This window comes from Hydra viridissima, unplaced genomic scaffold (assembly GCF_058129835.1).
Source record: "Hydra viridissima isolate aposymbiotic clone 2 unplaced genomic scaffold, HvirCarnegie_v1 scaffold_8, whole genome shotgun sequence".
NCBI classification, from domain to species: domain Eukaryota; kingdom Metazoa; phylum Cnidaria; class Hydrozoa; order Anthoathecata; family Hydridae; genus Hydra; species Hydra viridissima.
Window position 1 is genome coordinate 11,634,350 of NW_028324307.1, and position 22,313 is coordinate 11,656,662.

General features: G+C 27.3%; 2 protein-coding genes, 2 long non-coding RNA genes and 1 pseudogene across 5 annotated transcripts; 2 read left to right on the plus strand and 3 right to left on the minus strand.

Moving 5' to 3' along the window:
• The first annotated feature begins 402 nt into the window (after positions 1 to 402).
• On the plus strand, positions 403 to 1,989 carry LOC149885105 (uncharacterized). Its single transcript, XM_090094625.1, has 2 exons — positions 403 to 1,749; positions 1,958 to 1,989. Exons 1-2 carry the CDS (start codon positions 624 to 626, stop codon positions 1,987 to 1,989), a joined length of 1,158 nt encoding a protein of 385 aa, XP_089950751.1. The 5' UTR covers positions 403 to 623.
• A 225-nt stretch (positions 1,990 to 2,214) lies between these two features.
• LOC149885106 (uncharacterized) lies at positions 2,215 to 5,579 on the minus strand (annotated as a pseudogene).
• A 331-nt stretch (positions 5,580 to 5,910) lies between these two features.
• On the minus strand, positions 5,911 to 9,796 carry LOC149885107 (uncharacterized; the record flags this gene model as incomplete). The annotated part of the gene is made up of 7 exons (XM_090094626.1): positions 9,719 to 9,796; positions 9,622 to 9,669; positions 8,954 to 9,040; positions 8,125 to 8,150; positions 7,207 to 7,595; positions 6,766 to 7,007; positions 5,911 to 6,678 (listed from the first exon to the last, which is right to left on the minus strand). Coding segments are annotated over exons 1-7 (1,638 nt in total), but the record flags the coding sequence as incomplete, so codon positions are not given.
• Positions 9,797 to 9,801: 5 nt separating this feature from the next.
• On the minus strand, positions 9,802 to 11,941 carry LOC149885108 (uncharacterized). The gene is made up of 3 exons (XR_016454628.1): positions 11,815 to 11,941; positions 10,251 to 10,358; positions 9,802 to 9,868 (listed from the first exon to the last, which is right to left on the minus strand). It is a non-coding gene; the product is annotated as an uncharacterized LOC149885108 (long non-coding RNA).
• A 3,992-nt stretch (positions 11,942 to 15,933) lies between these two features.
• On the plus strand, positions 15,934 to 17,937 carry LOC149885109 (uncharacterized). 2 transcript variants are annotated; one of them, XR_016455115.1, is made up of 4 exons: positions 15,940 to 16,169; positions 16,344 to 16,363; positions 16,466 to 16,580; positions 16,996 to 17,937. It is a non-coding gene; the product is annotated as an uncharacterized LOC149885109 (long non-coding RNA). The 2 variants fall into 2 exon arrangements; XR_016455114.1 differs by having other exon boundaries at positions 15,934 to 16,169; positions 16,344 to 16,580.
• The last annotated feature ends 4,376 nt before the right edge of the window (positions 17,938 to 22,313 follow it).

Sequence of the window (22,313 nt, forward strand, 5' to 3'; positions counted from 1 at the left end):
GCTAATTGCTTTTCATAAGTAAATACTTATTTTATAAAATACAAAACTTATCATTTGTTATGTAAGGACTTTCTTATAGCATGAGACTTTGTTACGTCACACCACGGTATTTAGAAAATTAACATCAGGAATAACAAAAACAAAAAAAACTAACGAAACATGCACTAAACAACAAATATTTTCTTTGCTTGCACCTTTCAAAGTATAAAAGTTAAAAGGTGCTTTTTGTATTGATGTTCCACAGGCTCAGATACATTTCTCAATTCACAATTTTCATTTGACTCTTTCTGAAAGAATTTTATAAATCAATATGGCATGCAGAATGTATAAAAAATTAATGTTAACATTAATTAATACAAAAAAATAAAAAAATTACAAAAGAAACTAACTTTCATGGTGAGAGTTCTCTTTTTTCGTTCATAAACTATTCTGGTTCTTAATTGTTGCCAGTTATATTTCGTAAATAAAAAGGGACTTTTTACGAAATCCTCAATTCGATCTTGATTTAACCATAGTCATAGTATTTAAATAGTCTGGAAACGCGGGTCGTCTTCTATGGATTTCGTTCAATAACTTGAACATTTAAGGGTGACCGGACTGAGAGTGCATCAAATAATTTTAAAATGACTTTTTCTGCCGCAGTTTCTAATAATTTAGATGAATTTGATGCTGTTTTAGCTGCTATTAATGAAGATTTGTTGGAGACTGATCCTAATTTTAGTTCAACTGTTGAGTTAGCTGTTGGAAATATTCCTAACGCAAATGAAGAGCGTGTATTTTTGTGTTTATATTGCGAAAAAAGATGTTTATCACAAGGTGGTTTAACTCGTCACCTCAATGCCAAGCACAAGGACAAGCTTATTGATAAACAGTTTAGTAAAGAGAAAAAAATAGCAGAGCTTATTCTTCATTCTAATTGCTTTCAAAATTACTTGATTCAGAGTGCAGAAAAGCTTGCCATAGATGAATGCTACCCTACTAAAATAAGAACTGAATTTAAAAATTTTAAATTGACATGTATAGAGGTCAATACAGCTTATTCTTTAATAAAAAGTATTATTGAATCATTTGATGGAAATGCTGAAAATTTTTACCCAGCTTTCTACAAAATATTTTCTGAAGCACCAAGTCCTTTTAAAAATCTTAGCCAAAACTGCACTCTTCTTTTAAGTTTTGAAGTTGCTAATCTTGTCTTGGCTCATCTGACTGGCGTCTCCTTTAATAATGATGTTTTAACATTTAAACATGAATCTTATCAGTTTACTGAAAAAGAAAAATCTATTATCGCTTATCTTAGTGGTTATGTTTTTGGTACCTTTTATCGTAGAATTAGATTTAGTTCTAACATGTCTAGTTTGTATCATAAACAGTGTTTATCATTTTTGCTTGCTGGTAAATGTACAGGAGAAACAATTTCTTTGCCAGAGCATAAACATGTTAATTTGCATGATAGGGGTGGTTTATGGAAAGTAAGTAAAGAGGTTATTTGTATCTTTACTACTGCAGAGTACCATTTTATTTCTATGGCAAAAAAGTCATCTCATACTATCAATTGCAAAGAAATAGTTGATACGTTAATTAAAGACTCTTTTGTGCTTGTTAACTTTTCAAAAATTATACATAGTTCAACTGAAAAAGTTCAAAAAGAAATAGCACTTAATTTATTAGAAGATCTTCTAACTCTGTATATACGTGTTCGTACATTTCCCTATGTGAAAGATAAGTTGCAAGCTTTCAAGATTTCTAAAAGTCAAACAAAATCAAATGCATTAAGAAAAGCAATTAAAAAAAAAGTCTCAACTTTGGAACAAGGACATTAAAGACTTGGCATGACTTGGACTTATGAAAACGGCTATTTTCATAGCCACATATCTTTTAAAAATATTAATAGCATATTACTAACTACTCCTGAAGTAGTAAAATGAATACTTAATGACTTACTTTTATGATGTATAAGTTTATGATATATTTCATATTGATATTGTATAAATCAACTTTGATATATACAATATCAATAACAAAATTAATATAATTGTTTTTTCAATTTTAAATTAACAATAACACATCTAATACTTTATAGTGTTACCATTTTTTTAAATTGTAAGATAAATTTTGATATAGACAGATCTTTAAAATTGATTATTTTTGACCAATACATTTATACCAAAAAATATTTTAAAAATAGTGTACTACATTTTTAAAAAAGAAAATAAGTCGAAATCTATATATGTTAAATTTTAAGTGAAAAATATTAATAATTGAACTCATCAAAAAATATTATCTTATGTTTAATACAGTTTTTACTTGGTTTAAATTTTTTTTTAACACGATTTAATACTATCACTCGTATTATCTGTATAGCTAATTACATTTCCAGTTACAGGAAGAAATACTTTCTGATTTCTTATCATGTTATCATTGTAACCAAAGTCATTAACAGATGGATTATCTTTTCGTGATCCAAGTGATCGTTGGCGTCCAAAATAATTTTCAATTGGATCCTGACAAAAGCGTTCAGTTAAAACATATTTTACATTTTGCTGCAGTAAAAACTGAACAGATTCTATAATTGAATGAACTGTAATCTTCAAACCTTCATATGTTTGATGGGCAATGAACATCTTTGATTTTGAAATTTTTGAAATATCTCCAGGATGCTCTTCAATAGATTTTAACCAATCTTTAAAGTATTGCAAAAAAACACTTTGTAACCAAAAAAACCTATCATCATTTAATGATGAGAATGGAGCTAGATTTGGTTTTAGATCAAATTTATGACCATTTAAACTTCTTATATTCATTATATCAAAGAAGCTATCCATTAAGGCACAAAACTTAGCAGTGCCTTCAGCTTCAGGTGGTCCGTAATGTAATAAAACTTTTGATACAGTAGAACTTAGCACTTGAGCAGCAAGTTTAACATTCATTATTGAATATGGCGTCAATTTTATATGTTCAAAAGTGAGTTTAGGCAAAATATGTAAGCCACATTCTCTGTCCTCATAAAATATATCAGCAATATGATTCCACAATATGAACATACCACCATTCCACATATATCTTGTTCCTTCTGCATTTTTTGAGTTAGATAAACAGTTACGAACTGTCTTAATTAAATGTGGTGGGTCAGATATAAAATAAATAAATCGTTTTTCTGAACTAAAATAGTTAAGGGTTCTATATGTGACATCAACATGCGGATTCATATCATCATTACGTGTCATGGTAAAATGCATTTTAAACAACTTGCGATTTGCAGAAGCTCCATCACAAGTTACAGCAATAACTTTTAAGGAATTTAATTCACAAATTCCAATTGCTTTCCAAAGCAATGGAAAAATTTGACAAGCGGTGGCTCCAGTTGTTGCAAAGTTAGCTAAACTAAATTTAAAAGGATTGACAATACTACGAACAAGAAATACTAAAACATGGGTAGCAAAATCATCTACTTTTGGCAAAGTTGCTATGTTAACATCAGCATCACCAAGATCAACATAACCCACAATCTCCCCAGTGTGCTTGTCCCAAACTAAGTTTTCCTGAATTTTCATTTCATCCATTAGAATGACAATAAATTTTTCTTGCTCCGAAAAATCTTTGGTTTTTTCTTTTAATTCATCAATTATTTCCTTATTGAATCCACGTTTAGGTTTAATGTAATTTTTATAATCACGTAAGCGACGACGACTTGGAAGGACAAGAAAACCTGTTCCTGATTTCTCATTGTAACGTATATCATCATACATTGCAGCAGACTTTGATGCCAGTGAAAGACAGTATCGAATTATTATAGGATGATATCTTACATTAGTTGGAGATAACCTCAAATATTTTTGCTGCTCCTCCCAAAATAGCTTCATAAAAGGTGAGATTTTGTTTTGATCTGCATTTGACATAATTGATATTAAATCATCACTTAAACTTGAACTGATAGTCAGGGCAGATTTTGAAATTGAATTTTGTAAATCAATGATTTTTTCTTTCAACTCCTTATTTTCAATTCTATAGTTTTGAATTGTTAACTTTAGGCGATCTGGAGAAGTCAATGATATTGGTGCATTAAGTTTAGCAGGCTTTTTCGCTACACTGTGCTTTCTTTTTGATGATTTGGAAGACTTAGAAATTAAAGTTTTTTCATTTATAATACAGTTATCACAACATTTCAGTTTGCTCAAAACTGAACATGTACTTGATCTGAAATACTCAGTTTGATAAGTACCATGAAAGTTAAATTCTGTTTGATTATATATTTTAGGGACACAATGTTTGATGGCAGACTTTTTTGCTTCATCGAGTGAGACTCCTAGACAAATACTATAACTTGAAATAACTTTGATCAAGTTTGACAAAGTGATATTTTTCATTGAACTGTCATAACTTTTATAAACTTCATGGGTTGATGGTAAACGCCAGGCATAAATGCGAAGTATAAATGTTAAAGAAGCATCAATAAATGTCTGTTTTTGTAACTGCATGAATTTCATCTTTTTCAAAAATATGAACGTGAGAAATATTATTATTTATATTCCAACCAGAAGGAAGATTAAGATGTACTATACGCTTAGTAAATTCTTCCATTGGTTTGTAACATTCCTGGATTGAGTTTGGTTGAGTATTTAAATTGGATTTCTTATCAACTATGATTTCTGCAGATTTACGAGAAGTTGTGCTAAAATAAAATTATCAATTCAAGTAGTTTATTTGCAATTATACAACAGTATAAACAAAAAACTATTTTCATATATATATATATATATATATATATATATATATATATATATATATATATATATATATATATATATATTCTTTATTATTTTTCAAAATAATTTTATTTTACCTTGAAATAGAAAAACTTTTTTGTGGTAAATTTATTTTTGGTATTGATCCAGGAATAAGTGTAGTTTTTAAATCATCTAAAATTATAAAAATGTACCTGAATTTTCTTGTTTCCAGTATAGATACCAACACAATGTTAATACTGATATAATATTTGTCAACTAATCCAGCTAAGTAAACTTTATATAAAATATAAAGTTTATTAGGCTCTATTAGCTAACATTTCAAATAAATATATTTTGAAGATAACGTATTATATCTGAAGTCATCCATCTAATTATACAGTCAATGAAATGCTTCCATATATTATAATTATATGGCATATACAAACCAATTTCTTGAAGCAGCAGATATATTGAATATATAAAATACTCCAATTTACTCACGACGAAGAAGTTGATCCTTTGTGTAATGACGTTCACAAATATAAAGATTTCTTTTTTCGATTTGAGCTTTTAATCCTTTGTCAATCACTCTGTCATGTGTAATTACACTTATTAACTTCTGTCTCCAGTTTGCACTATATTCGTCATCTTTTGTTGGAATACGAAATATAGACAATCCAACATGATTTCTTGATACTGAACAACCAAATATAGCGCAATTGGCTCCTGGCATTTTCAATATTTATCACAGAGTAAATGAAATTAAGTAGCAGCTAAGTACTATGTTTACAATTTGATGCACTCTAAAGTAGTCTGAGCACTAGTATTGAAAGGAACTTAAGTGTTATGAGAAAACGGCCCGCGTTTCCAGACTATTTAAATACTATGACTATGATTTAACGGTCCACCATTAATTAGATCTTCACAAGTAGAATGCAAGAGTAATATGTCTTGCTTATTGAACATTTTTTGTCTTTTTGGTGTAACGTTGGTCTATAGTAAAGTTTAAAAAAGTTACTGTATCTTAAGAAAGTTTTAAGCAAGGAACTTCTCTTGACAAGTTAAGGTTATAAAATTTATTTCAGGTGTAATTTTGTTAAAGTTCTGGTTTAACAAATTTAAAAAGTTTACAGACCTTAGCAGGTGAAGATCGTAAGATGGTTCTCAATTTGTCATAAACCTTTTTTGGTGTTGCTTGAATACCAAGTGTTGGCATTTTATCGACAACATCACTCATTGTGGGGTTATCCTTGACAAACGTATTTCTTAAAAGATCTTCTTCTGATGCCGTCCATTTCTTTCTTTTAAGATTCAAACCGCTATCTTCAACCAAATTTGTTTGTATACTTTTAGTAGGTGTTAAAGTAACTTCTCCCCCTTGAAAATAGGATCTAACTGCTTTACTAGCACTTGCAGCTGTGTTTATTTTCCGCCGTGTATAATAATGCTTTTCAGCCGTAGAGAGAGAGTGCGCCATAAGGTCTGCAATTTCTTGCGAGTCGCCAACTTTGACTTGCCGCACACCAGTAGACGCACCTTTACGAAAAAGGGTTGCGCAGACATTACGTTTGCCAGAATCAGCTTTAAAAATCCCAGCTTTCTTCCAGAGTGAGCCTAGTTGTTTACCAATGGCCCCGGAACTCAAGGGCTGTCCTGACCATGATAAAAAAATGTTTTTAAAGTTGCTTGTAATTTGAGATCTTACTTTAGTTATAAAAATGTTTAACCATTGAAAAGTTTTAGCCTCAAAAGTTACGTGAGCATGACCATAAGTACTGAAGGTTTTGTGTTTTTCAACAGAAATGATATATAAGCCGTCTTCAGCTCTTTTATGGTTTTTAAATTCTTCTATAGAAATATTCGCCGAAACGCCCGAACGATGTGCATTTCCGACTTGAATTTCGACCAATAAATGGTCTCTTATAGTTATATATTCAACTTGAGTTACAGGCCGTTGATTTATTTAAAAAAATTCAAACAATTTACGAGCTTCTTTAGCGTTAAATGATTCAAAATACATGGAAACCTGAGTTGGGGTTACCAATGACTCATGGTCGCGCTCTTGACGTAGCCAAAAATTTTGACGGTCAGCTCTGTTATAGGTTTTTCTCCAGGTATGAAGTTTTAACTTCAGCTGTTTAACCTGAAGCTTAGCAATATAACTTTCGCGGACATTCTCAATATTGAAAATCTTAGAAATATCTTCGTAAGATTCAACTAGTTGGAAAAATCTTCTAACATCACTGACAGTTCTGTTTGCTGAGTCTTCTTCTCGAAGATTGTCTGGACCGACCAAGTATTTTTTAAAATTCTGAAGTAATATTTGTATATTTTTATGGAGAGGTAGAGAAAAACAATCCTCGGGAATAAAGAGATCATCGTTTTCATTCTCACTCTCAGGAATACTAGACACTTCACTGATATCCGAAGAACAAGAATCAGTAATATCCGGACTATTACAACTACCCACATTCTGATCAACTATTTCTTGTAGCCAAAGGTGAGTTTTCTATTACTTTATTATTTTTTAACTTTCTAGGAGAAAACGAACTGTTTCGATCTAGATCATTTGCTGAAAATTTAACTCCAGCTTTAACAAGTATTTTATAATCTTTATCGGAAGTCTTTAAAAGATGAACTTTTTTTAGATGGTCATCAATCCTTTTCACCACAGACATGCATGAAGGAAAAGGGCATTGTATTAAAATAGGTACTTCAGTTGACCTTTTGCGTAAATGAAAGAGAGATAAAGCCTTCTGAGCACTTTCTTTTGACCACAGATGTTGTTTTCCTTGCAAATGTCGTAAAAGATTAACAACTTTTTTTGAACACGATTCCACGGGGCATATTACTGCTCTGCGCTTTTCCAAACTAATACAAAAACCGAAAAATATACTTTTATTAAAGTTAAATAAATTTTATTTAGTCGCTAAAGTTCGTCAGTTGCAAATTTTAACTACATATTACTTATAGATACATATGAAGTGATTATGGGTAATAGGCTTTTATTTAGCCTTTATTTTGATATCTAGCCACAATACCAATATTTAAATATCAAGATGTAAATGCAGCTTGATATTTTACTGAAAAATAATATGTTGATAATGATAGATAACTTTAATGTAGATAAAATGTTCCTTTTTGTTGACTCATGAGAACATAAAAAAAGAAAACAGTGATTTTTACAGGTTTTCTGATTGCAGAACAACTCTTTTCAATTTTTTTAAATCCCAGTAACAAAAGTCATCAAATAGACTACGTACAATCAAAGAGTATGATAAATTGAAGAATAATGCTGAGAAAATAGATCTTGTGTAGAAAATGCGCTATATAAAAAACAACGAAAAAAAGTTCAAGACTGGATTAAAAAAAATTGATAAAAAGAAAAATTTGTTCATACTTCTTCAGCTTTGCTTTTGAACCATCCTAATGATAAAATTAAAAAGTTAAAGAGCTAATGATGACCAACAATGCTGGTATAAAATTTTTATATAGCATTACAACTTTTCACTAAAATAAAGTTTAACACTCTTCACTAATTGAGTATGTCAAACACTGAAAATCCAGATAGAATGAAACCATTTCAAATTTTTACAGCCATTTTAAAGTATTTTTAATGATTTACAAATAAAATCTACAACTATCTTTTAACTTAAAAAATTATTTTATTTAAAAAAAGTTTGTGTTTAAAAAAACATAAACAGAAACATCAAGTGTTCTGGATGACTTAAAGATGTAATAGTGATTAAAGATCTAAAAATTACGTTAAATTCGCAGTAAGAAGGCACACGATGTAAGAATAAACAAAATTATCATAATCATACTTAAACACAATTCCTTACTTCATAACCACACAGTTTAAAACTGACATAAAAATATGTTTATAGAAGTTTTGGATGTTGATAATTAATAATTAAAAATCTTTCTAAAATACCCCAAACATGAATCAAAATGTACATATAAATGTTCTGTTTATAAAGTAGATGAAAAAATGTAAATTAAAAAGTGCTGAAAAAATTTCCAACATAAGATTTTCTGTAAAATTTAAAAAGCTAACTAGGGTATAAAATTTATAAAAATCATATATTTATACTTTTTTACTAATACTAAATATCATTTTCTGATTTCACTATACAACAAAACATCAAACATGAAACATTTTCTTGCTAAAAAATATGTTTTTTAAAAAACTTAGTGTTGAGCATTTTTACTTCTTAGTAAAACATTACCCTTTCAAAATCCACATCTGTAAAAGAAAGTGGAGAGAAAACTGCAGGAAGCTGGACAGTAGGAAAGTGAGATGTTGATGCAAGTTCCTAAAAAAAACTACTTCATTGAAAAAATAACAAACAACAACAACTCACATTTCCGATTTTTTTTATTTGTTTACATTAACCTGTTAGTTTTTCTGATCAATAGCTTAAGTTTAACTTTCGCTATGTTAATATTTACAACCAGGTTATAACCAGAACCTATTCATGATGCTTATTAACTGCTGATATCTTATGTAAAAGTTTAATGAGCAAATTTTGAATGCCCTGATTACTAATCTGATTAGGAATCAGTGGCATTCAAAACTGTTTTAAATTAAAGATAAAATCTAAAATAATCAATAAAAAATTATAATATATGTCTTTATAATATATAATAAGCTAAATAAATTTATTAAATATAAATTAATAAAAGATTACTTAAGTTCCTTATTTGATGATCCAATTATATTATGTAAATTTAACTAGTAAAATTAAAATACTTAAGAAAATTATTGTTTATTAATATTTAACAAAACAATTAAGATTTTTAAGGAAATTCACTTTTTTCCTAGAAAAATGAAAGAATTGAGAAACTTTTTAAACATTCTTTAAAGATTTTACCTAAGTAAAATGTCTTTTTTTACCTGGTTATCAGTAGTTAAGAACTTAAGAAAATCAATTTCATCTTCATCCTAAAGTTAAAAACGATCAATAAATAGTAAATGAACTCAAGAAATTTACAGACACATGTAAAGTAGCCTTTAAAGAAACATGATATTGAAAAATTTCGCCAAAACCATTACCTTTTTCAAAAATCATGTCTTCAAAAGAGAGCGCAGAGAAGGGTACAGAAAGTGGTGCAGTAAGAAAGTGAGTTTCAGATTTAGTTTTCTAAATAAACTCTTGGATAATAACACTCTTGGATAAAATTAAAAAATATTTAATAAAAAATTACATGAGAAAATTTCCTAACAACAAAATAATATATATGTTTAAATAACCTATTCTATACAATTTTATAAAAAAAGACAGAAGTAGCAGGATTAAGACAAGATGGAAACTGACTTTTTGGTTTGGTACTCTAAAAGTAAATTATGTATAAAGAAGGTGAAAGAAAAACACTCAAGCACTTGATAAAATGCAAATAGAGCTTCTAGTATAACAAAAACCTGCTAGCCACAGTCAAACTGATTGTATTTAAATTCCTTTATCAGCCTGTGCTATTTTAAGCTATGTTGTAAAGTTCAGCTCAGTTTGAGATCTTTATAGTTACCTTTTCAAAACCAGCATCCACAATGTGAGGCAGACAAGAAGAGACAGGAAGTGCACTTAATGCAGAAACAGTCTGACCAGATGGAAACTGACTTTTTGGTTTGGTACTCTAAAAGTAAATTATGTATAAAGAAGGTGAAAGAAAAACACTCAAGCACTTGATAAAATGCAAATAGAGCTTCTAGTATAACAAAAACCTGCTAGCCACAGTCAAACTGATTGTATTTAAATTCCTTTATCAGCCTATGCTATGTCGAACTAGGTTGTAAAGTTCAGCTCAGTTTGGGATCTTTATAGTTACCTTTTCAAAACCAGCACCCACAAAGTGAGGCACACAAGAAGTTACAGAAAGTGGACAAGAAGGTTCAGGAAATGGATTAAATGCAGATGGAATCTGACCAGATGAAAACTGACTTTTTGGTTTGGTCTTCTAAAAAAAATTCAATAATATGAGAATAAAAGAACAACATAACTTACATTGTAAACTCCAAATATACCATCTATTAAAATGAAAATTTGCTGCCTGCTTTCAAATGCTTTGTTTCATAAATCTGTTATCAGCATATTGAAATTAAAAATTAATTATCAGTGTCACATTCATGTGATTTCTTATAATTTACCTTTTCTAAACCTTTATCAAGAAAGAGAAGAGGAAAAGAAGACAATTGAAGTTCAACAGATGTTGCAGGAGGTAGGTCAGATGAAAATAGGGTTTTCGGTTTTGTACTCTAAAATCATGTTAATTAATAAGCAAATAAAAGAATAATAAAGTCAAGTATTTAATAGTATTTATGTTCCTACCTTCTGAGAAACTTTTTTTGTAAGATTTTTATAAGCAGAATGAGTTAATGAATAAAGATTAAAAGTATGAGTATGTTTTGTCTTGTAATAATAGTTGTAATAAAAAGCAAAATTGAAAAATGTATATCAGTATTAAAAAAGATAAATTAATTTTTTAAAGTGTAAAGAAGTGTAATAGTTTTGTGATGCATATTTCTGTTGTAAAAAGAGAATGTAGGTATTTACAATTTTTGAGAAATTATATATTTTTTTAATACTTCTCTGTGTTAAAAATGAAAGTCTGTTTTATTACTATACTAGAAAACAATAAACCTTTCTTACAATTAATCAAAATGTCATGTTACTTTACTGTTTAATTTGATAATAACTAGTCTTTCTACTTCACCATGAATTTGTAATGTTTCAAAGGGACAACAACTATCTTTTTAAAACAAAATGGTTGGAAATTAACCAATTTATACTTTTAAATAAAAAGTAGTGTTTTCTTAATTTTTTTTTTTACTGTGGAAAAAACAAAGTAAAAAAAAAAAGGAGTTTGATTCAACTTTTCATTTTCTACATGACTAATCTTTTAAGCAGTAACCAGTCAGCTTTTAATACTAGTGAATCACTACATCTAAGTCTCTTTAACCTATCAAGACAATTTTAAAAAAAAAGTAAAAACTATGAATAAGACATAGCTGAACATTAATTAAAAATATAGCCGTTTAAAAACTTTGTAAACAAAATCATATTTAAAGTATTCCATATAAAAAAAATCTTACTTTTTATATTTCTTCCATGCTGTTCCATCTTTGAAAGTTAAGCTCATTTATATGATGGCTATATTTTCTATTTTGAACTAGCTCAATAACTTTGAAGATAAAAATTGAGAAATTAGAGATCTTTTACTTAAATATCAGTTTTCTAATGAAACGGGAAAAAATAACAAATTAAGTAAAAGATGAATTAAGATCATTTTAAAAATACCAGAGACATACGTAAAAGTTATTGCAAATAACTATATTTAAAATAAATTATATTTTTAATGACAACCTTCATTTTGAATTTTTGTCATTAAACATATATACTAAACATTACCCTCAGAAGATCACAATTTTCAGGTAAGACAGATGCAAAATCCTTTTAAAAAGAAAAAAAAAATTTGTTCATAAAAAGAAGATGTTTAACAAACTATGTTTATTTAAAGTTCACTTACCTCAGATGCTTTTAGGAAAACCTTTTTCTTTAGAGGCTAAATTTGATAAAGTATTAGACAAATATTGAATATTTAATTTAAAATTTAAGGCAGTTATTAAGATAAAAAATTTGCTTGAAATTTTTTTTTTAAAAAAAAAAATTTGCATTGAACAATATACGAAAAAGACCTGTCCATGAAGTGAGTTCATCACCTCCTCCACGGTAAATGGTTTCAAATAGTCTTTCTAAATTAAATAAAAAGTTTATATGAAATATACTTTGCAATAAATACCCAATATGTTTGGATGTAAAAACAAAAAACTACACCAAAACAATTTCTGTTAACAAAACTTAGATATTCTCGTTTTTCATAAAATTAAAAACTTTTTTTTAAAAAACTTCATGCAAATAAAATTCTCATAAGCAGTTTTAATCAACTTAAGTGGTACCTGCCTAAATGAATTTATACAAAATATAAAAAGAATACTATTATTACAAATAAATTATAATATAAAAAAACTTACTGAATCTCTCCATATCTGATTATTTTTATCTCCGTAGTCATACCGAAGCTCTATTATTATTATTATTATTATTATTATTATTATTATTATTATTATTATTATTATTATTATTATTATTATTATTATTATTATTATCATTATTATTATTATTATTATTATTATTATTATTATTATTATTATTATTATTATTATTATTATTATTATTATTATTATTATTATTATTTACTATCATTATTTTTATTATTATTATTATTATTATTATTATTATTATTATTATTATTATTATTATTATTATTATTATTATTATTATTATTATTATTATTATTAATTATTACTAAATATGATTTTTGACATTCATATCTTGAACAACTAAGTCGATAAATGTATATGGAAGAGAAAAGTTTTGATACGATGTGGAACTACCTTAAAAAGTGATTTTGTTTTCCGAATTAAAAACAATATTATAAATATTGTTTTTAATTCAGTAAAAGGAAAAACATTAGGGCCATTGTCATCTCCTACAACAGGAAGCCACAAATCTAAAACATCATCAACACCAGCATCATCATCATCCGAACTGGAGTCTACATAAAAAATAAAAACTTCAAGTGCTTAGATTTGGTGATATATTTAAATTAAATAATATTGTATACAATTTTTCAATAAGAAATATTGTGCCTTCATCAAATAAACTATCATCACTGCTACTTAAATATTCTTCGCTTGTAAAACTTTCTTCGCTGCCACTCATCTTTAATACAAAATTTACACAAACAATATACCAAAAGATAGAAAAAAATGTGCTCTAATTAATGGTACCATTTTAAATTTATGAACAGCGGTATTTTTGCTGAAAAAGTCATAGTTCTGAAGAACACTTTTAATGGGGTAAGGACTATTGTAATGAAAACAATAACAGTAACAATAATTATTGTTATTGTATTAACATAATTTAGAAACAATAACAATACTTGTGATTTACAACTATTGTAATTCTGTTATACAATAACAATAAATATTGTATTGCAATTCATTTTTATAAAACAATAACAATATCTGAAAAAAAAAAAAAAAGTATTGTTTTGACCTACTACAATAACAATAAATATTGTATTGTAATTCGTCTTTGTAATACAATAACAAGATAGTTATTGTAATAAGAAAAATTTTATTGTCAAAATTTAATAAATGTTTTAATAGTCCAGTTGCCGAATATATACTCTTGTACCCTTGAAATAGGGTACAACTAATATTTAATGATTGAATCTATTTTACTGAAACATAATGGGAGGGGGAAGGGTAGCCAGAATGGTAAATTTGGCAACTTTAGATATTGAAAATCAAAGTTAACGGGATCAAAAAAAAGGAAACCACCATTTTTCTGCAAATGAAAGGGATTCGGAAGACCTAAGACAGCGATTCAACATAAAATTTGGTACGGATTAATTATCAAAAGAACATTTGCGAACGTATGCCTTACTTAATAGTGCCAATAAAATACCGCAATGAGCGGAAACTAAAAACTTTATTGCTACGAAATTATCCTGAATTAGCAATTTAAAATTCGGGAAATTTCTAATAAAACTATTTATAAGTAAAGTCTTGTATTGTAAAAAGTGTATACCAAAACTTCTATAGAATTTCATTAATTATATTAGTTGTAATTTATATAATATATTATTAAATAAAATCTTCTTAAATATTTTGTGGTTCATTCTCGGGTACAACCGATTTTACTCGATTAAAAAAACATTTTATGTTGAATTGCTATCTACTTAGTATTTACACAATAAACGTTTAATAAACTAAAATTTTAAACTTTGATTAGTCTAAAATTATATTTTAACTTTAATTTTAGACAGCCAAATTCTTTCCAGCCGACTAGTACAAATTAGGTTTTTTATTGTTTTATAGTCATGGTTTTTTATTACGTAATAAATAATTCTTCCGCGGAAAAATTGACACGGAAAAGTATGTATTTGGTATTTGAGTATGTATTTGGTATTTAAGTATTTGGAAAAAAATGAAGAAATTGTTAAAAATAGTACGGTTAACATGTTGCTTTATTTTCAGGCCTTAAACGCATCAAGAAAAATCTCCTTTTGGCTCTTCGTTTCGTCATCATTAATTTTTTTTGTTGGTTCTTCAACTTTTCAAGACATTAACATTTTTATTTAAGAAGAATTATTATGTTTAACTGTTTGTGTTACTAAAGTTAATTTTCATATATATATTTGAAGTTCCTTTTCAGCATTAAAATCAAGAGGAAAAAATAAAAGGGCTGAATAAAATAATTTATGAAAGTTATTTTTCAATGAAAATAGTGAGGCTATCATCAGACAGGCAATATTTTGCAGCCATTTAGAGCTTAGAAATACATAACAAGATAGGTGATGCGAAATCTAAATATGTAAAAAATAAAATTTGCAATATATTGCAAATCCGTAGATAAAAAATAGCAAAAATAAAAGTAAGTTCGTCAGAGATGAATATAAATACTTTAAAATGCGTTAGCTTTTCTACTTTAATATAAAGTAATACACTACAATAGTTATTGTAATTGTTTTCATCAAAACAATGCAATAGTTATTGTAATTTTATTTCATTAAAACAATACAATACAATAGTTCTCGAATTTTATTGTATTGTTAGAAAGAAAAAAAATACAATACTTATTGTAATTGTTTTTCATCACAGCAATACAATACCACAACAAAATTATTTTATTATTTCTGTAATATTACAATATATTATTGTATTGAAATGTGTAATTGTATTTAATTTTTACAATTACAATTACAATAGTCCTAACCCTAACTTTTAAAGCCACGATCGTGGCTCTACGTACTCTGCCGGTATAGCCACGATCGTGGCTCCCTGTGCTCAAAGGGTGAAGTTCGTTTTTTCGTTTTTTGAACAAGCGTTTGGTTTCGCTCTTGCAGAATATCGCAATGTTAGAATTATTTTGTTCTATCTCCAAGTTTAAACGTTGGGAGAATGATTTTCTTTTTTTCTTTTAAAAGTAAAAATTATTTAAAATTTTAGCTTTAATTTTTAGGTAAAATTTTAGCTTTAATTTTTAGGTGACCCTGCTGATCATTTATGTGGCAAGTTTTGATTTTCATTAATGAAAAATTTTTATTTTAAAAGGATTTAATCATAATATAATTCCTACAGAAATGCTTAACGTTTAATGTTCAACGTCGTTTCGTCATTAGTTCCTAGGCTTTGAATTAGTTACTAGGCCTTGGAAGAGCGCGTTCTTCAAATGCACGCGGCCATTGGAGAAAGATCTTTTGAGCGAGTTAAAACTTTTTTCCTTTTGGAATTTAATTATTAGTTTAGATATATTACATAAAGAATCATATTAAGATAAATAACCATCGTTAAGATCATAAGATCATATTATAATTGAAGTAAGTATAAGAAATAGTTATGTATACATTTTTATTAGATAAAGTAGAAAGGATTTAAGTTTTTATTAGATAAAGTAGAAAGAGTTTAAAGTAGAAAGGATTTTAATTTTTTAAATCGTTTATATTTTGTTTGTTTTAGTTTTTTTTTTAGTAGTTTTATTTTTATTATTTTAGTTATCAGAAGGAAAATAGGGGTATAGATGTTATTTAAAGTTATACTAATGCTGTTTCCATAAAATTGTTATTTTTACTTTGAAATTTCTGTGATGCTATTAACTATTTTTGTTCTTTTTTAGAAAATTTAGAAGAAAAAAATTAAAATTTTGTGCCAACACTGACAACGCATGTCACATGTATGTAAAGGTTAAATGTTTTTATGAAGATTACAGTTCTTATGAGAAAAAAAAGAAGGTAAAGAGAATTGTTTGTAAATATATATTTTGTATCTTTTTAAATTTTCTTGCGTCATTTTTAGAATTTTTGTTTGCACACGTTTATTGTTTGCATATATGCTTTTTTGATATGTATGTGTGTGTGGTAATAAGTGCTTTATATTTGTTTTATCAATGTGTTTTTATAATAATGTAAAGTGTTTTTTTGCTGTTTGTGTATGTGTTAATATGTGTTACATAATTGTTTTAAAAAGGGGTTTAAATATTTATGTAAGGTATTTATTTATTTTAGTATATATTTAACCTTATATACAAATTTAAACACATTTATTGTGCTTATAGTTTGTACATATGTTTATATTATGTTCTTTCCGTGTTTTTAAAGTGCTGTGACTTGGTAAACATCTTCCTGAAAATCAATTATTGTATTTTAGAGAAGGAGCAGAACAAATGGCTTTAGATCGTGCAGCTCAACGTGATACGCACCTAACGGCATAGTTTAAATTAAATACTGAAAATGAAAGAGCACATTGCAATTCTTATGTAGACATTCCTTATCACTTTATATTTGATGATAAACATTGTAAATGGAAGGTTAGGTAAAGGGGTGGTAATAAGGTGATAATAAGAATGTATAAAGTTAATCCAACTGGAGAATTGTTTTTTCTTAGACTGTTACTTTTGCAAGCAAAAGGAGCAACATCTTGGGAGGATTTGCATACTGTTAATGGTATTGTCCTTGAAACGTTTTGTGAAGCATGTGTTTTGAAAGGTCTTTTGCAAGATGACACTAAATGGCAGAATACTCTTTCTAAAGCGGTTTTAACACATATGCCAAAGTAAATTAGACAGTTGTTTTCAATTATTTTGACCTTTTGTGAACCTGACAATCCTTTACATATCTGGAATACATACAAATTTTTTATGATGGAAGGTTTAATTCACCACTCAGTCCCACTTCTAATAGCTGAACTAGCTACTCTTCATCAAATTGAAAAGATTATTAATCAAATGTGTTATATAAAACCATATTTGTTTATAGTTGTATATATGTTTAAATTAAGTTGTTTCCATGTTTTCAAAGTGGTGTGATTTGGCATTATGTTGAGCAAGATTGATAACCCTGCCAGCCAAGCGATGTACTTATAGCAAAGTTGTGACTCGGCAGCATTTAGTGCCAGGGGGAGTTACTGCTTTGGAGCTAGGTTGTGTTGTCTAGCCTTTTTTAATTATTCTCAAAAAAATAAATATAATAATGTCTGTTAATGTTTAGCGTAATGTGTATGAGAGTATGCAACCTTGATCTTTAAATCTAGGATGTTTTCATGTCCTAAATTTGAAGTAATTGAATAACTAATATTGAACATAAAAACAAATATACTTTTATGTATTTATATGTTTAGTAAAATGTTTAGTAAATAGTTAACTTTAATTTGGTTTTTTAATTTTGCCTTTCATATTTTAATTTGGTTTGTTATCTTCACTGGATTTTAGGATCAAGGATGTAAATATTCTATTGTAATGTGTTATTGTTGTGATGTTTTGTGTTGGTATTCATTTTTAACAATACACACCTTCATGTTGGTGACTATTGTAAAAAATGAATAATAGGTTGTTTCATTATTGGTACTTACTGCTTTTATTTATTTACTGAAAGCCAAGACAACATTATGCTAAAAATGCAATTTATATCTTAAATTGGTTTTTTATATATATTATATATATATATATATATATATATATATATATATATATATATATATATACATACATATATATATATATATATATATATATATATATATATATATATATATATATATATATATATATATATATATATATATATATATATATATATATATATATATATATATATAGTATTGTTAATCCTTTTTTACTTTGAAACAGATTTTATTGTTACATTTTCGATAAATGTTTATATTAACTGCCATGTCAAAATGGGTTACTATAAATAGGTAAATCGATTTTCAGTTTTTATGTGGTGTTTTATTTTTGTTGTTGTTGTTGTTGTTGTAATTATAGTATCATAATTCCTTTTTTTTTTTCTTTAGGATTTACGATTGACGCATTTATACGATTTATAAAAAGAAACCTGATTACCTTTTATTGTAAATTTTGGTCAGTTAAAATGATATAAATGTATGCAATTAGTTCAATTTTTTTAAAGTTTTCTCTATTTTAAGCCTAATAATTTGCTGTACGTAATTTAGGGAATCTTTTTAAATGGGTGGTTAATATGGTAGTTTAGCGCATTTTTCAAATATCGAGTTACTTAAATTTTATAAGATTTTTAACTAATTAATTAGCTTAGTTTGCATTTGCAACACTTTTGAGGAAAGAAAAAATTTTTATATATGTTAAGTTCTTATAAATATTAAAAAGAAAAAATTCTTATACACGTAAATCATTGTTTTACATTTCATTATTCTGGTAAAAGGTCTTCATCAAAAACTTGACTACTCTTAATAAAAATAACTATTCTCCTGACCACCATTAAGGCAAAAACGGGGAAGGGGGTCCTTTATTAGTGTCAAAATATTTAAGAGAATTAAATTTCGAGTAACAAAAGAATTTTTATTAAATGGTAGTAAATTACCGTTTACTAAAAGCTATTGAAACAGAAGACATATATATAAAAATGGTCAGATTAGTGCCATATATAGTAATGGTCAGTTATTTTTAATAAATTTATTTGGTTGTGTGCATTTAACGTTTTAAAGACAATTTCCTGTTTTAAAGAAAAATGCATCAAGGGGATACCAAAAAATTAATAACTCATGTATAATTTACGTTCGCTTAATATTAATTCTATTAATTAAAGTTCATGTTATAAAAAAATATAACAAGAATATAGCCTTACTTTTTCGTCAATTTAAAGCATGATAAAGTGTTATTATTTTGTGGTAGTAACCAAAAACATATTGTTTTGAACTTAGTAATGTCGAGGAAAATGGTTCTGCCTTACACTAATATGATCTATGCCAGTTGTAAATTACTCAATGTTAAATAATTGGTAAATTATTTTACCTCCGCATACTTTTTATTTTATTTTTACAGATGGTTCCATTTTTTTAATTTGAAGGGGTTTTTCTAAAAGGTTTCGCAACTTTAAATTGTGGAAAACAGCCACTACAAACTAACAGACCGACCATAACCCGTATTACGGGTTGCTTATTGCTATTTTAATAATTACGTTTCTTAACCTTCTTATCATTTGATTATATAAAATATAATAGTTATATTTAATAGCCTTTGCATCTAGAAAAACCGTTAAAAAGGCAACATATCTTTAAAGAATTTTACAACTCAAGTGAGGAACTGGCTAGTTCTTCCGCTCAAAAATTAGAAGGTACGTTTACATATTTTTCATTTACTAACGAAACCTTTATTTCATTTCTTTTTGAATCTTATAATTTAAAGTATATCAAATCTGATAACTGCTTAAATTTAAATATGTAAATAAAACTTGTTTATGTTTTACTAAACAAATAGTTAAAACGTGTTTGAAGAATATTGTTGGTTAAAAGATTAGACACTAGATTTTTTTATAAAATATAGAAGGGAGAGGAAACATGTCCCTTTTGTGACTTCACAAATCTCTCCCCTTCCCCGCTTCCTTTTACCTTGATTTCAACAGTTCGTTTAAGCTTTTAAAATATTCAGTATTTATTTGATTAGAATGAAAGTGAGAAAAAAATGGATCCCATCCTTCTTGAAGCTGCCTGGCTGCGCCTCGAAAAATTTAGAAATGTTGGCTTAGTAAATCCATGTACATCCCATAACACTAACACATGACCTTCTTTTTTTGGGATCTGTTTTTGTGTCAATCTACCTTCATGTGTGGTTTACATAAAGCACCCACTTCTCATCCCTAGTGAATAAATGATCTAACCGGTCAAAGCGTTGCTTTATGGATAGCAAGAATGTGCAGATCTCCAAGCGCATGTCATTGTCATGAAGTGTCAGACTGTGGGGAACCCTAATCCCCAACTTCAGATTCTTTCCCAATCAATGAAGACAGTACAGCACTGATGTGTAAGAACATCAAAGTATGGAGGCTATACACCACTACTGAGTCTTGGATCCTCATTCACCAATTTGCGCAACGCTTTAGAATCAACTTCAGTTGGACGACAAAACTCTGAACGATCTTCGAGTTCGAAGTCAATTGACTAAAAACGTTGAAACTAAATTTGATATGTGCATTTGATAATGCTATCTTGGTCTAGAATTTGGCATATGTTATGTTTGGCCTCACCAGCAGAATGAACGACCTGGAACTCATACAAGATGCAGTGTTGAATATGGAATTTCTGATCTTACATTTTATATCAAGTGAATTACCTCTACTCGCAAACGCAAAAGAACTTTCTTTCCAAACCAATAACACAGTTTGATCTACTTATAACTATACTACTTTGTAAATTAAACAGGAATTTATTGAAGAATCGTTTAGATTCATTATTGGATTTGTCAATTTTTGTATTGAAATCTCAATTAATGTGTTGATATGTCAAAATATCGAGTGAGATTTAATTTTTTTAAACGTTATTTAAAAATAGTTATTTTGATTATTAAATAATAAAATTCAATAATTTTTAAAACAATTTTTTTGTGAAGTTAATTATTTTTAACTATATGTTTTATTCAGAAAGTGAATATACTCAGTGGTCAACAGAACAAGAAGAATTATTGGAGGAAATGTTTGGAAAATATATTAGAGATAAAAACCTAGGATGGCCCAGTGAGTAAAATAAGTTAACACAGTTAATTGTTTTTAAATAATTATATACATAAAAACTGTCAATTTTACAACTACATATATAAAATATATAATAAATATAATACTCTCTTAAAATATATAATAAATATAAAATTATATATTAAATAGAGCAATAGATCTTTTAATGTTTTAATTTTACATAATTATGTAAAATTAAAACAATAAAAGATCTATTGCTTTATATTCATAATTCTTACGTATTTTATTGGGTTCAAAGATATATACATGTATATTAGGCCGGATCATAAAATTTAATTTTTTTTAGAATTTGTGAAAAGTGGCGTGATATAGTGTTGTTTAATATTTACAAAAAAAATATTTCTAAAGAATTGATTATACTTTGCATTTTTAAGTTTTAAGGTTTTATATGCTATGCATATTTACTTTAGAACATGCATTAACTGAAACATGCATTTAACCCTAATACTAGATATAATCCCAAGGTTATGAAATTGAACCAAACCTATACCTACCTAACTAAATTAACCCTAATGATATGATTAACTCCAACGCTATTATAACTTTATATTATTATATTATTATTATTATATTATTCTATTTTTATATGATTGTTTAATAATTTCTGCTTTTATCAACTGATTGCAGAATTTATCCGTCTCATCTTGTATTTTTAGAAATTAACTGAAATTCTGATATGTTATAAAATTGTAAACAATAATGATTTCAAGATCTAAAGCTTCAAAGAATCGTCATATACTTTTTGGAGAAGGTCGTGAATTACCCAGTTTTTGCATGCCAACCCACAAGCAAGTAGGCCATTGTGTCACGAAATGACTTTTAATTTGAACCTCTTGTCCCGAGAAAACCCTTTGGAGGTTTGAGAGTACACATGTGTAGAATAACACTAGAGTTGGTTTTGAAATCTTTCATCATCGTCCGAGAAAGAAAAATCAGTTTAAAGTTTTTAATTTTATTGCTCAGAAT

Coding starts and splice junctions, on each gene's coding strand:
- LOC149885105 (XM_090094625.1), top strand. CDS start 624: ATGACTTTTTCTGCCGCAGTTTCTAATAATTTAGATGAATTTGATGCT. Junction 1,750..1,957: donor AGCTTTCAAGATTTCTAAAA/GTCAAACAAAAT, acceptor ATGATGTATAAG/TTTATGATATATTTCATATT.